The sequence below is a fragment of the Quercus robur genome, chromosome 8 (genome assembly GCF_932294415.1).
Source record: "Quercus robur chromosome 8, dhQueRobu3.1, whole genome shotgun sequence".
Taxonomy (NCBI): domain Eukaryota; kingdom Viridiplantae; phylum Streptophyta; class Magnoliopsida; order Fagales; family Fagaceae; genus Quercus; species Quercus robur.
Genome location: NC_065541.1, coordinates 58,526,727 through 58,543,150, shown reverse-complemented (window position 1 = coordinate 58,543,150; position 16,424 = coordinate 58,526,727). Strand labels below are relative to the sequence as shown.

Sequence of the window (16,424 nt, the reverse complement as noted above, 5' to 3'; positions counted from 1 at the left end):
TAGCTGTTTTTATTTGAAAAACTAAGAGTGACTAAACATACGAGTCTCATATGCTGTGAGAGGATGGTATAATGAGAGTCACTAAATAGGTGCACATTAATTCCTACCCATGGCACTAGCAACAACTTAATTAATGGCCTGCAATGTGATAAAACAATATTTAATGAATTGAGATTTGCATGATTTCAGAAGAATAAAAGGCAATCTAATTGGTTTTGCTTTCAATCAATTCTTAGAGCAAAATTAAAATCAGAGAAAACCCCCTAATACACATGTTCCCACTTGTTGTGGTCAGGGGGTTAAGTAACAAAATAACCAATGTTTGGAAAATTATGTGGTTTGTAACTTGTTTATGAATATTCTCACCGCAAATGGTGCCTATTGTCTCCATTGACTAAATCTTATTTTGGTTTTGACAGATCCTATACAGTCATCACAAGAGCAAAAAACTAATTCTTTAACTTCTCTTATGCATCTTGGCAACATGGGTACGGAGGTACTATAAAGCCATTTTATTCTACACAAGTCTACTCATTTCTCTTCCTTTACATGTAGGATTGTACATATTGTGATCTGTAAGTTAATGGCTACATTGTTTTTTTAATTTCCTACACATGTAAGAATCGGCATTAGGGATTTGATGAAACTAGTTCTGTTGACAATGTTGGAGCAAAATAATGAAAAATGACACATCCAAGTTGGTCATGAAATCTCAAAGACTAGAATGTTCTTCACATCTCTAATTATTATCCAAAACAACAATTGAAAAAAAGGAAGGGGCACCCAATTATGTGATACTAATCCATCTTAGAATAAACATATAATCTTTGGAAGATTTGGAACTCCTTTGATTTCAGTCTTTCCTTCCTATAATTGAAATTCAATTTTGGATTTATTAGTAGTAGTTAGAACTTAGACTTTGACACCCCATGTTCAATCACACTTCCTTGTATTGGAATCTTCTAACATAATAGAAATCTAAAGGAACTACCAAATACCAATCCAGTTTCTCTGATAAAGTCTATATTAGAATCATAATTCCCTGTGCTCGTTGTTAAGAAGCACAATGTCGTTTTAACCCTCAGTTTGTCAAGAATGATTAAATCTTTTTTGGGCACATGTGGGGCATAATACACCAAAAAATTATATACTAAATAAAATGAAAGAGATCAAAAGACCATATCTTAATAAGATTCTAAGTACCAGCTTAAATGAATAACGATTCAGTATCGAATTGTTCAATCTGCAATTTGGCTGAGTAGACAGGAGGACAAAGTAGCAGACTCAATAGGGATCCCATGTCAACTGTCAAGTCCCTTACATACATCATGTTCTGCTTGTTCATTGCAATTAGTATGGAGATCTACATAACCCTGTCCACAACTAATATTCCTGTCTCCCTATATGTATAGTATAATTTAAATAGGTCTTAGCCTAAACAAATTAACTAAAACCATTTGGTTTATGGTAAAATGACAATCATAATTACTTGCAGTCAATATGATTTTTACTGCAATAAGTTTGGGTTTTTCATGTGTATATTGAATTTCAAAGTGTACAAGTAGCAAAGATGTGATTGTCAGATTCACAGTGCCCCTTTAATTTCATCCACCGTATTGATAACGGATAAGCATCTCCTTCATCAAATTTACACCTGGTGAAGAAAGATTCTACCAAGCTATGAGGCATCAAAGCCCAAAAGATAGTTGACATCCTTTTCTTTAACATGTATATATAAATCAGTCTCCTTTAGACGTTGCATTTGACTTCACTATAATAAAAGTGACATAATTACTTTTTTTTTGGGTCAAAGGCGATTAGTACATAAAGAAAACGTACTAATTTTCAACAATCCAATATAGATTGAGAAATACTAATGGTTTAGCCAGAGTGAAAGAGCTAGATGGGATATTAGATGGAGTCTGGAGATGTTTATATATTTACAAATACAAATATTATAGACTTACATATTGCTTGACCTCAAAACTTAGATGATTGGATCTAAGGTTTAAAATATATTGGAGAAGTGTCAAATAAATTAAAAAAAAAAAAAAAAATCTATGAAAAAAAGAGTGCCTTAAGAATATGAAAGCAAAACAAAACATAAAGAAACAGGAACAGAAACAAATCAACAATAGAGCCGTGTGCACGGGAAACTCCACTGAACAAGGAGAGTATCCATGTCAGCGAGCCAGCCTGTAGTGTTGATTTAAATTACAGTTGCCTACAGAAAATGAATATGGTAATGAACTTCTTTAAATCAAGAAACTGACTTCATAAACTGTCTGACCTCTCACACTTATGAAACTGTAAAATAAAAACATGCCTAAACACTCCCACGGACCCACATTATTCACAACAAAGCTCAAACTACTCCATCACCATTGACCATACCACAAAAACCATCACCTACTTCCAATCTGTGTTAACATAAACACTAAATAGCTACAACCCACTTCCCAAAAGACCATGCCAATCCATATTTGTCTCTCTGGTTCACCAATTTGGCTCCTCCTCTTGCTCCTTCTTCCATCAATGCCATTCACTGCTTCCGGGTATGGCTCACCAGGCCCAGTTGCAGCTGCATTTGGTGATATTAACGGGTTCTTCTGCGCCATTGATGCTGGTGGCAATCAAGAAATCATATGCTGGGATAAAAGCAACAAGTCCTCATCAAGTTCAACATCGTTATATTCCACTTCTCTGCCACCAATGGCTACTCTCTCTGGGGGCGAGGGCTTTATGTGTGGGATTACATCCAATACTTCCAAGGCTTATTGTTGGAACTTGTTGAGTTCAAGTAATAATCTTGTCCCTCAAAGCTTCCAATACATAACTTATTCACAAATTGCAGCTGGCAAAAACCATGTCTGTGCTATTAAAGGGTCTTACTATTCTAGTATTGATTTTGGAACTGTTGATTGTTGGGAGTTTCATAACAATAGTTTAGCTAATGATGGTTTTGTTTATAATTATAACTCCTCGTTTCTTGATCCTCACATTAGTGGTCTTGTAATGAGGTACATTGTCTCTGGGGAGGGGTTTAGTTGTGGTTTGATTAGAGAAGGTGGTGGTGTTGTTTGTTGGGGACCCAATTCGATTAAATTGGGAATACCTTCAATTTCCAAGGATTTTGATGTATTAGCATCAGGGAGAGGTTCTGTTTGTGGGATTTCTAATGTGTCTAAGGAAGTCAAATGCTGGGGTGAGGCCAATGATTTTGGCACTCCACCAATTGGAACCAGTTTTGTGGGCTTATCTGCTGGTGCTCAACATTATTGTGGGGTTCATAAGGATGATCATGGGGTTGAATGTTGGGGAAGATTGAATTCATCTTCGGTTCCAAAGAATTCGGGGTTTATGTCAATTGCTTCATCAGATTATACTATTTGTGGTGTTAGAGAGGTTGACTTGGTTCTTGATTGCTGGAGTGTTCAAGGGCAATTGCCACTGGCATATAGCCCGCCTTTGCAATTGTGTAGTCCGGGTGTGTGTTCACTAGGCTTGTGTGGTGCTGGTAAGTTTTCATTCAATGCAAGTGTCCTCAACGAGCCAGATTTGATCAGTTTATGTGTAAGGAAGGACTTGAAAATTTGCCTGCCTTGTGGGACAAATTGTTCTCAAGGTTATTTTCCTTCTAGTGTGTGTAGTGACACAGCTGATAGAATTTGCACTGCGTGTTCCCTATGCCCAGGGGCGGAGGGAGGGGGGGCACCTGCCCCCCCCTGAACTTCCGAATTTTTTACTAATAATGGCAGTATATTGCATTGAAATGTACTATTTGCCCCTCTACACAAAAGCCAAAAAACTTTTCCTTAACTAGAACTCTGAGACTACTATAACTTAATATAGAACTACGGGTCCCACCTAGTAACAATTAAAAAAAAAAAAAAAAAAAAAAAAAAAAAAACCTATGCTAATGATATATGCCTATACAGAATAGGAATCACAGCAGCCTAATACTAATAGAACTCTTAAAAAAAAAAAAGTGTATATATGGTACAGTATAAAGCATGCCTCCCATATTAAAAGAAAAAAAAAAATTTTGAATGTTTTTAAAATTAAGTAAAGGGAGGAAAATAATTAGCTTTTTAAAAAAAAAAATTTAATTTGGTAATTCATTTGGTCAAATATTTCTATACTCTACTCTTTCTCCATATCTCTCTAATTTAGAGAAATTAAAAATGAGGAGTTAGAAGTAATTAAAACCCCTCTAAATCCCTCTATTTCCTCTCTTAAAAAAAAATCCAAATAAGGTAATTTATCTTATTTTCCCTCGCTTTACTCTACTCCCCTCTATTCAAACAAGCAATTAGAGTTTCTGTTGAGTTTTTAAAAGCATTCAAGTTGAGTTTTTTAAAGCATTCAAGTCATTGAGTCACGTTTATATAGTCACAGGTATATTGCATACTCTTAATATTCACATTTAAATTTTTTTAGATTAGTTTTTGACTTTCAATCTTGTCTTTTAATTTTGCCCCCCTTAACCTAAATTCCTGGCTCCGCCACTGCCTATGCCAAAATAGAACTTGTTGGGATATTTGTGGGCTTCCTCCGCCATCAGGAGTTCAAGAGCAAGAGCGGCAAGAGATGAACAAATTAGTCATCATCATTGGATGTTTGGTGTCAGGTACTTTACTAGCCTTATTTGGGTGGTGTCTTATTCCCCGGATGATCAAAACTAAGGATGAGGAAAGGGGTAAATTCAAGTGCACATTTTGTGTAGGCAAGCCAGTTGTGGAAGCTGATCCTGACCTCAGTCTACAATTGTCTCATTCGATAAGCACGTGTGTTGGATTAGCCCAAGTATTCCGGCTTTCAGAACTAAAGGATGCCACACATGGGTTCAAGGAATTTAATGAACTTGGCCGAGGAAGCTTTGGCTTTGTCTACAAAGCTGTTTTGTCAGATGGTAGTCAAGTAGCAGTTAAGAGGGCTAATGCTGCCACTATAATTCACACCAATAGCCGTGATTTTGAAGCAGAACTAGAGATTCTTAGCAACATTAGGCATAGTAATATTGTGAACTTGATAGGTTATTGTGCAGAAATGGGAGAGAGGTTGTTGGTTTATGAGTTCATGCCCCATGGCACACTCCATGACCACCTTCATGGGGAGCTCTCACCTTTAGATTGGAACCTAAGGTTGAGGATCTCATTACAGGCTGCAAGAGGACTTGAGTACCTACATAAAGAAGTCACACCCCCCATTGTTCATCGCGATGTTAAAACTTCAAACATTCTGCTAGACTCTGGATGGGGGGCAAGAATTGCAGATTTTGGGATACTAAGTGCTAGTGATAGAGATTTAAATGGAGATATGGAGAGTGATGTTTATAATTTTGGAATAGTTCTACTAGAGATTTTAAGTGGAAGGAAAGCGTATGACAGGGATTGCTCACCTCCATGCATTGTTCAGTGGGCATTGTCACTAATAAGACATGGCAAGGCAGCTTCCATTATTGATAGAAGTGTGGCTCTACTAAGAGATGTGGAACCATTGCTCAAACTAGCTGATGTAGCTGAGCTTGCTTTAAGAGAAAATCCCACTAAGCGTCCTACCATGCCTAAACTGGTAAGTTTGTTGGATCAAATACTAAAGAGCGGATTGACCTTATAATTACACTTGATTGATGGAAATCTAAGAATTTGCTTAAGCTAATTTAAGAGCCTTTCAATTGTAATCTACACGAGTTTTAGTATGTTGTACATTCCATTGTTTTGGATTCTTTTTCTCCATAAGAGAAGGAGATCAGAAATATTTCTTAAGTTTTTGCATTTGTTCATGGACTTTGAGGTAATCTTTTTTCCCTTCTGTGAACCATTGGGCTGCTAAGCCTCTCTTATGCAATGCTTGTCTACATAATGATCTCTTATGTAAAGGTGGTTCATTTGATAATTTTAAAAACTCTTGCAACAATAGTAAGAACTAATCACTGGAAGCATAATGACTTGGCGATTTCATCAATAGTCTACACTGTAACTACAAATGGCTGAATTTTCCGCAATTTGTGATTAGAACATATTTGAGTTTACATAATTTTCCATACTGTGTATGATTAGAACATCTTACACGGATGGAGTTTAGAATGCATTCTATATTACATAGATGACATGTGAAGTGATGAGATGGATGAAATGCTTATAGATTTTGAACCATTTATTCCCTAACTTCCTAAATCTATACAGTATTTAAAAGTCAAAGTGTAGTATTTAATATTGTTACGTTCCTGTTGAGCCACATTATTGACTACAACACCACTTTTTTTATTGATTTGTTTCTCTAATTTTTATATAATATCAAATATATTAACTAGTTGACTTCAGTGGCGGAGCCACTTGATGACCAAGGGGGGCTAGGGCCCCCCAAAATTTTTGAAAAAATATATATATATTTGAAATTATCTTAAATAATTTGATAGTTTTCAAATAACCTTATCATTTTGGCCATCTATACCTAATAATATACATACATATTTAAGAAATTCTAAAAATAAATATAATTTTCATTTAAATAAAAATACAATCTATAAATATATGTGTCAACAAATTACAATAATTAAATATTCATTATCTTTAAAATGAACATATAGGTATTTTAACAATTATTTTAACAAATAAAAGGGAAAAAATTGAGTTATGAAGTATTGTATATTACTATTTTACATTTCATACACAAAATATATATATATATATATATATTTATATGATCCCTCCAAAGATAAATTTCTGGCTCCGCCACTGGTTGACGTCACATATTCATTTTGGATAGTGTTTTTTCTAATAATATCTTAGACGATTATAACTTTATATATATTTTGTTTTTACACATTCATCTACTTTAATTTAGAAAGAACTCCTTCCACACATTTTTTTTTTTTGAAAAAAAAACTTTTCTTTTTCTTCATTATTCTTACTTTAAATCATGGACACTTCCTTTCTTTTGACCCTTCTTTTACCCATCATTTTCAAATGGCTATATGATATCAAAAAATTAGAGGAAGAAATAAATTAAAAAAAGGGTGATGTGACCAATGAATTAGTCCATGAAAAATCTATTTTTATCGGTTTAATCCACTTTGGTTGAATTCAGTCTGTTCACTTCAGTTTACTTTAGTCTATTTGAGCCAAATTTAAAAGTCTCTCACAACCAAATACCCAAGGCCCACCATGGAGCACATGGCCCATATATCGGGGAAAATGCAGATTCCACCGCTTCCCAATGAACTCATCCGGAGAAACAAAGGGAGTTCTGAAATTTGTGAATAATGAAACAAGGAAATCCTGCGCCATACAGTCCTACATGCATTAAATTTTACCAAGACAATATATTGCAAGGTACTCTTACAAATTTTATAAATTTATTTTAAAAAAATTTATATACTATTTTCGTGTTCTAATGTTTTAATAAGTATTATTGTTTCCTAAAAAAAAAGAATAGTTAAATAAAAATTATACATATCTGGAAAGTTCCAACGCACCGAATAGTTAAATATATATATATATATATATATTTTACTTGAAGGTGTAATCAACATCTTGCAATTTATTTAAAATTAATGACGTTAAAACAAATGAGTAATTGCCCTCAAGATTACATTTGTATATTTATAGTCTTCATGTTTAGAAAAACTTTCACTTAAATTTAGTGGGACCTAAGTAGATTGAAATACTATGTCAATGTGTCTCAACAAGAATGTAATAACAATAAATGCTATACTTAAGATTTTAGATATTACGAGTTTGAGATCTATATATTTTTTTTAATAAATTTAGATTTAGAATAGGTGCTCTCAACTCAAATTCCATTGGATCAAATGGACCGAATTGGAGCAAATGAACCAATTTCACCTAGTTGGATAGAATTGGACAGAAGTGAACCAAAGTGGATAGAACAGACTAAATTGGACCGAATAGGATGAAAGTGGTGTACCGAATATGACCAAAATAGACCAAATGGACCTAATAGGACCAAAGTGGAAGAACAAACCGAATAGGACTGAAGTAGACGAAATTGGACCGAAATATATCAAATAAGACCAAATGGACCAAATATAACCAAATTGGACCGAATAGAACCCAAGTGAACCGAATAAAACCAAAATGAACAGAATAGACCGAATGAGACCGAAGTGGATTGAATAGAACCAAACAGTATGAATTTTATTTTTTTAGCCATTTCTATGAACAAAACGGTTCTAATTTCTAAGAACATTAGATATAACACCGTGGCCCAATCCAATTGTCCAGTTGTCCATATTTGGTCATTTAATTATCAAACAATTAATGGTACAGAATTCGATCGGGAAAACTCGTGTAATTCTAGCGTCCACAAAGAAAGTTGCCCTTCTCGCTACTAGAAAATACTAATAATTACCACCGCACACTCTTGGTGCAGTGGTCACTCTACAAGTATAAATGCTTATGAGGTGTGGGGGGATAAGGGTCGGGGTTCAAGTCTCTAAAAGGGAGTTTTATACACATATACACTTAGATTAGGCTAGAGTAGAAATTCTTTATACACATATATACTTAGATTAGACTAGAGTAGAAATTCTATCTTGCATTAAAAAAAAATACTAATCGACCAAGTTCATCTGCATCATACCATGCACCTCATTTTCTGAGTCTCACATTCACATGAAGGGTAACCTTGTCTTGAGAAATTTTAGTTTCTCTAGGCAACTTGTCTCTTTCTACTACCAAATTTCAAATTTGCTTCTACTTTCTACACTTTAAAAGAAGGTCCATGTAGAGGAAATTCCGTCTGCATCCTATGGAATCGAATATAATTCTTTAAAGTTGGTAGGAATAGGATAACTATAAGAAAGAGTTTTATAAATTCATTTTGAAATGTGTGGATTATAATTTACCGACTCATCAACATTTATGCAATCATTCATTATCTCTATTTTGGCATATGAATGATGCTACAACTATTACATAATCTTTAATTAATTGTGTATGTCAATTTCTTAAATACAAGACAAAACAAACAAGTAATAAATAAATTATCTATTATTTTGTTAAAGTTGAACCAATCATATTTATTTTCATGTCAATTTATAAATTTTTCATAGAACAATTAATATTAAATAGTACACTTTATATATATATTTGATATAAAATAAAAATTATACTCTAACTTATTAAGGAAGTCGATTTTGTACTATATTGGTTGGAATGACTGGTATTTACCGTTTCCAGCACGTACACTGGTACAGCAACACTGGTGTTTCGTGCCAGTTCAAATACCGGTTGTACTAGACTCGTTTCGACCGTACCAGATTATATACTCGATTTCGAACAGAAAATGAAAATTGGCCGGTAACTAAAATTGAAACAAATAAAAAAAAATATATAAATGGAAAAGAAAATAAAAATAACCCACATATTGTCATCGCCACTGATTTTCTGGCACTGGTCCCATTTTGCCGTCATCCTTGTTTGCTCTTCTTCTTCTTCATCTTCTTTTTGTCATTTCTCTCCGACCCTTGTGCTTCTTTTAAATGCATTCTGAGACTTTCTTTTGTTTTTATAAAAAGCAAGGTACCTTTGTTTTGTGTGGTGGTGTGCCCTGACACTCACCCACATGAACAAAGTACTAATATTTTAAAGTTACAGCTTTCAAAGAGCTACTTTTTTTTTTTTTTTTTAGAACTCAGGTTTCAAAAAAATAAAGTGGGAAACTTTATTAATTTTTTTTTTTTAATATACATGTGATCTGCCAATGACTATGAAATCTACATCACCATCTCATCTTCTTTTTCTTTTCTTTTTTTTTTTTTCATTTTTTTTTTTTTGCTGAATTACATCATAATCATCTAAGTAGATTGTATAGTATTATTTTGAAGGTAATGCTAGGAACACGCCCTTTGATACAACTTTCCAATTACAATTTGTTTTGTGGTGTAAAGTTGTACAAAAAATAATGTCCTTAGCATTATTCTTATTTTAATTAACTAACATTTCAATTAGGGGTTATCATATTAAATGAGACATAGATTTATAATTTTAAATATTTTTAAGGAAGTATAATATTTTTTACTATTGAACGTTTAAATATTTATATTTATTAAATTATATATATAAATATATCAAATTAGTGGTAATTTTGAAACGGTACATCGATATCAACTGGTATTAAAATATTTTATTTCCCTAACTAAATCGAAACGGCTTCCGTACGGTATTGACTCCTTTGGTATTAATATGTGAAACTCCCTCTTAAAAACTTGAACGCCGTCCCTTGCCTTCCACACTTCACAAATACTTATACTTGTAGATTGATTATATTATTGATAAGACACCAATCATATTATAAACCTTTTGTAATAAAACTAATAGTAATTAAATTATTGACAAACTAACAAAAACTAATCACTCTTTTCAAAATATTAAGATAAAAATTTTAAATTAGGTTTATTCTAACTCGTTAAGAACTTTTAAGAAATTTAATCCAACTCATATTATCTTAACAAGAAGCCCCAAAGATCGATGATCCAAAAGTCTAAACTTTTTTTTTTTTTTTTTGAAAAATTAAAAGTCTAAACTAAGGTTATGTTTGGATTGGACGTTTACTGAAAACTTTTGCATTTGCGTTTTTGAAGGGCGTGGGACCCAGCTACAATGGCAGCAAAAAAACACTGAAAACCTCCACGCTGAAATGAACAGTAGCCACAAATTTAATGTTATGGCTACTGTTCAATGAACAATAGCTGCAAAGTTTGACTTGTCAACAATTTTCAGTCAATCAATGTACACCGTGCAATGTTCACAGACTCACAAATTTTACTTTTCAGCAACTTTTTCATTAAAAATGAGTCTCACGATATTATTCACACATTTAAAAATTATTTTGCTATAGTATTTTTCAATTTTCAGTTTCAGTTTTTAATTTCTGTTGTATCCAAACGGACCTTAAGAGTAAGTTATAAACACAAAATTCACATTAGCTAAAACGCCTTGCCTTTCCTGAACTTCCAATAAAACTAATAATCTCTCTCTCTCTCTCTCTCTCTCTCTCTCATAATATATATATTTCCACTTATAATCTATGGACCATGGACCCCACACTCCCACAGTTTTATGAAATTCATACGTACGAAAGAGAGGAGTTGCATATATATATATATATATATTCAATTGAAACAATTCATTTTTTTTAAAAATATTTTTTTAGTTTTACAATTTTTGTCATAACTTTGACACGTTAGATTGTATGTAGTTGTTTATCATTTTTACATAAATTCATTGTAACTACATTAGAATTATGATGCAAAAATTGTGTATACAAATTTCCTTTTTCATTTTTTTTTTTTTTGAATAAGGATAAATATATAAAAAGGGAGCAAAAATTGACCCAACCCATCTGAATCCTCTGGGGAAAAAAACCCAACAAATTTCCTCTTTCGAAAAAGGAAACAATATATGAATGCATGCATTCATGATTCATGTGACACTGCTTGTCCAGCAGAACATGGTTTTGGCTGTACAATTTAACGTCATACTAGTATGAACATATACATATCGTCAGCTTTGGTTCTTCAGTTACTAGGCAAGCACAGCATACAATTGACACGTACGTAAGTGTTAACAAGTAGCTTGCCTTCCTACGTGGCAAACCTCCATGCAGACGTGGCACTCTCTCTTCAATGCTTCAACACCTTTACATACGCTCCACACACAATTCTCACTTCTCACTCACACTCCACACTCACAAAGTACAGTACTACTACTACCATGGAGAAAAGTCCAAAGTCTGACCTCGCCGTTAAGTTGACAGACCTGTTGAAGGAGCTTGACGGCGACGGCGAGTTAACGGAGTTCACTGTCAAAGAGGAGCTGATAGAGGAGGTCATGCAAGAATTGTACAAAGAAATCACGTGCACCACCTCAACGGCCACCGCTTCTAATATTTCCAGCACCTCGGTCCCGGCCAATTTTCCTTCTCAGTCGCCGTTGATGCCGGTTGTTGCCGTCAGTGACGGCGCCAAGAGTGAGAGCTGTGGGGCATCGGTTTCGGACTCGATGTCCACGGTGATGGCTGGCATTGAGTTCGTGAGACCCACTGGGACAGGGAAGAAGAAGCTTGGTTCACAGGAGATTAAAATTGGGTTTGAATTTGATCATGGGATGATGATGAACGGCTGTGATGGTGGGAACTTCGATGATGATGAGTGGCTGGCACGTGTTCTTGGTTGGGATCCACAGGAGGAGCTTGATGATCAGTGTATCATTTCATTTGAGGGCTGTTAATTTGTTTAGAATCACATTTTCCTCTCCGGCTCTCCCTTGTGCATGTATTTGCTTATCAAGAAAATGGTATATCTGGGTTTGAGAATTATAATCCTATGCTATCTTTAATCTCTATGAGCTTAAAAAAAGAAGAAGTGTCAATTTCATTTATCAACTCTTTGGACTCGTTTGGATAGAAGGGGGAATGAGGGAGAATGGAGAGGGGTAGTGTAAAGTTAGCTAAAAATAGACTAATTTTGAGTCAAATCTATACCACTTTACTCTATTTTCTCTCCCTCAATCCAAATAAACCATTCATTTCAACAATTTATCCCTCAAACATTCTATTTGTGACAATCAAACATTCTTTCCATATACTAATATTAAAAGAAAACTTATATGTGCCCAAATATTAATAATATTTCAAAAATTAATGATAATAGGATAAAAAGTTAAACCATATATATATATATAATGATTTTTTTCTTATGGGATAGAAGTGTATTTTAAGTTAAGTACATACAGTCACATGTTGAATTTTAAGAAAATAATATAAGGAATAATACTTAAATACTGTAACTAAGTTTAAATATGTTATAATAACTAAATTATTATAATAATGAAAAGTAACTTTGGCTTTAACATACTAACGAAAAAAAAAAGTTTGATTTGTCATCAATCTAATGTTGATGTTTAGCCCAACCGGAAATTTTTTTTTTTTAAATGTATATATATACTATGCTTACTTGTACTTACTGATCTTTTGATTCTCAAATGGCTTTTAATGTGAGTAAAGTTCTTACATAGTAATGTTATTCTAAGATCACAACTTTTACCATGTTATTTTTCACAATTATTCGATATATCAAACTATGATTGATTATATGTTACTTTCACATTACCCTTTTTTTTTTCACTACTCATAGTTGGCCATATCAAAGTTGTGAGAAAGTTATAGCACAAAAAATTATGGTCCTAGGTTTTCTCCACAAAGTATATATTGGGATTTTGATATATTTGAGATATATTATGCTTTAAAAAATAAAATGAAGTAATAATTGTAGGGCCGGGGAGCTTATAATCCGGTCCACGCTCTATCCGGGCTCAGGGCCCGTGCCGAGGAGGTAGTGTGCCGAGGACGAGTGATCAAAGGCCGAGGGGTTAAGGGTAACAGCTGAAGACGACCCTATCCTCGGCACTCCAAGACTTCGATGGGAAGAGCAATGTCTTAGTGAAGGCCATCCCCAAATATTCCCCTGAAGGGGATGTGAGCGGAATAGGGCCCACGTGGAGGTACAGTGCAAAATAGGTTCAAGGAAAATACGTCCCTTCCACATTAAATGCACCGACCAACGTCCTGATCATGTTAATGAGAAAAGACGCTTGGACGGTGTAACTTCGATCCTCGCAACTAACAGAAAGTAAGAGGGGACAGCTGATGGGACAGGTGCAGAAGTAAGCATCTGCCTGACCAACAAGTGGAGGGCTAGGATCAACCAAGAAAGACTATATAATATAAAAGTTAGTGCACCCAAAAGGGGCAGGGAAAAATGGCCAAAAACCAGAGCCTCCCAACCCGCCTCTAGGAGAAAGACTCCTAGGGCGAACACGATTTGAACTATGTATGAACACAACGAAAAACCCACCGTCTGGTGACTGAGGCCTAGCCTTTCAAACCCACGCTCTACAAATGATATTGTTTGGGCCTTTTTACGTGCGAACCCAACACTGTTACGGTTTGTTACAAATCGAGTCCTTACAATAATAAATTACAACTTAATTTGGCAATGGAAAAAGAAGTTGGGGGTAATACTCCTATGAATATAAATAACTTTATTTTCCCTTAAATTTAGTCTAATAATTTTTGGTCCAACACAAAATGAAAAGGATGAAAAGGACAATACATGAGATGGCTAAAATAAGTTCTCATATATGGCTTGATCCATTAACAAAAGCTATGAGATATTTAAAAATAAAAATAAAATGAAAAGGGTTAAAGGGAGCAAACGAAGGTGGTTCCTTTACTTGGGTGTAATCATAATAATATCCTACTCGCTATAGGAGCCTAAGATGGCGATTGCAAAAACAAGGGAGCTGGTTGAGTCATAGGCTGACCAAACCCCATTGAAGGCACTAGTGAACACTATGGTTACTAATGTACAAACCTATTAGGCTTTAGGCCCAACGTGTAGTTTGTTTGTAGGCCACTTATATTTCTTGTATTACACATACTTATATTGTACTCATATTTCTTCCAATATTAAGGAAATTTCATTTCAAATTTATTTTATTGAATACAATAGAATTATGAAATAATTTTAAGAGAGTTGGTGGCATGGAAATAATCTTATGCGCTTCATATTTTGAGATTTGACTTGGATCCAACTACCAACCAAACTTCATGGGGGTAAGCCCATTGCCACGAGGCCACCACCGCCCGTTACGAAACTACAAGAAATAAAAGAAGACACCAACCCTAAAGATCTGTGGACTTAACACAAGCTTACAACCAGTGAAAAGAAAATTGCAAAACTACATAACATCAGTGTTGGCGCTTGGCAGTGGATATAAGAAGGGTTTTCATATGCAAGTGGTAGGGATAAGTGGTCTGATGGGCTTGTGGATCAAATGGGATGTAATGGGCTTCTAATTTCCTCTAAAGCTTCTCAAGAAATGAACTTTTATCTCGTAGGTGAATGGGCTCGATAGCCTCGACTTAGAAATCATCTTAAATTATGTGAAGCAATAAGCTAAGATTATTATTATTTTTTAAAATTAAGAAGTTAATTAGCGTGATGATTCCTAAGAAATTATTTATAAAGTTTTGGTTTGAAGTTTTTGACCCCCAACTTGGGATTACCCTCAAGGAATTCTTCCCTCCAAGAAGGTTGAAAAGATAATAAGCAAAGTTATCTTGTGAAAATATATATAACTTTAAGTTTTGTTACATCACTTAATATTTTCTAATTGGATGTGAATTTTACCAAACCCATTGTTGAATTAGATACACTTCTTATACTCTACATGCTTGCAAAATTTTAAGATTATATGAGATCAATAACTTTGTCATCAATCAAATGTTTAAATTTCAAGTCTTTTGTATTTAAAATTGTTCATAAAAGATGAATTTCTAGATCGAATAGTAAATAGTCTTTGATTGGCACGAAATTTGGTATGTATGTTAAGAACATAGAGAACGTGCAATTTAACTATAAGACTTTTGAAAAATTAATCCAACAAAAAATTATTAAATAGCATAACATTACTTAGAGTTACGCCAAGTGTAACTTTAATCCTATATATATATACTATTTAAGGGGCTTCTCCTGTTTGGGATCTTCATTTTTCTGGTTCAAAAATGCTCCTACATCCTTATGTTTAAGTAGAGACAAAACTAAAGGATAATCCAATAAAAATACAACTTTAACTCTCACTAAAATATTGCCTAAAAAATAGGGTCATTTTCCTATTAATTTTCAAATTTCTTTATCCACTTATAAATTAGATTCTCAAAATAAAAATTATATATATATATATATATATACGGATAATTATTGAGTACTCTCGAAGTACCATAAATGCGTACTCTCCCATCTCACATAATTGTAGGTCTCACTAATTAAATTTATGGTAAGACTCACAATGCTTGAACTAGAAAAAGAGAACACATTAAATAATGAAGGAGTTCTTTAACAAGTGACAATGACAGAAGGCATTCTATTGTCCTAGCTGAGGGAGCTACCTATTTTCCTAACTGGAGTCTTATACAAAGGTAGTAATGTTGTCTCTACTAGCCACCGCACTTCACATTTTGATGCGATTTGATAGGCCACAAACTGAATGACCCCTTGTGATAGAAATTAATAAATTAATTAGTTAAGTTATTAATTAATCAATTTATCATGCAAATGCGTGGTAGTATAAACAAATCACCAATAAACTAATTATGCAGCGGAAAATAAATAACACGGTAATTTGTTTACGAAATGGGGAAAATCTAACGGCAAAAACCTCACGGGGTGATTTTTAGGTCACCACTCTTGAAACTCCACTATTATCACAACAAGGGATTACAAGTAAAGGAATCCCAAGTACCTTACCAACCTACAGTTGAACCCTTATCCCAATACCAATTGGACTTGTTCTATAGTGACAGTTCCCCTTTCTGATGCACAACTCCCAAGTACA

General features: G+C 34.0%; 1 protein-coding gene across 1 annotated transcript; it reads left to right on the top strand.

Annotated features, from left to right (window-relative positions):
* The first annotated feature begins 2,264 nt into the window (after positions 1 to 2,264).
* LOC126697278 (serine/threonine-protein kinase-like protein CCR2) lies at positions 2,265 to 5,967 on the top strand. Its single transcript, XM_050394196.1, has 2 exons — positions 2,265 to 3,683; positions 4,512 to 5,967. Exons 1-2 carry the CDS (start codon positions 2,470 to 2,472, stop codon positions 5,617 to 5,619), a joined length of 2,322 nt encoding a protein of 773 aa, XP_050250153.1. The 5' UTR covers positions 2,265 to 2,469; the 3' UTR covers positions 5,620 to 5,967.
* Positions 5,968 to 16,424: the final 10,457 nt, after the last annotated feature.

What these genes read in the sequence shown, in the direction of transcription:
- LOC126697278 (XM_050394196.1), top strand. Translation starts at nt 2,470, where the DNA reads ATGCCAATCCATATTTGTCTCTCTGGTTCACCAATTTGGCTCCTCCTC. An exon ending in AGAATTTGCACTGCGTGTTC is followed by an intron (nt 3,684 to 4,511) that starts CCTATGCCCAGG and finishes GCTCCGCCACTG; the next exon opens with CCTATGCCAAAATAGAACTT.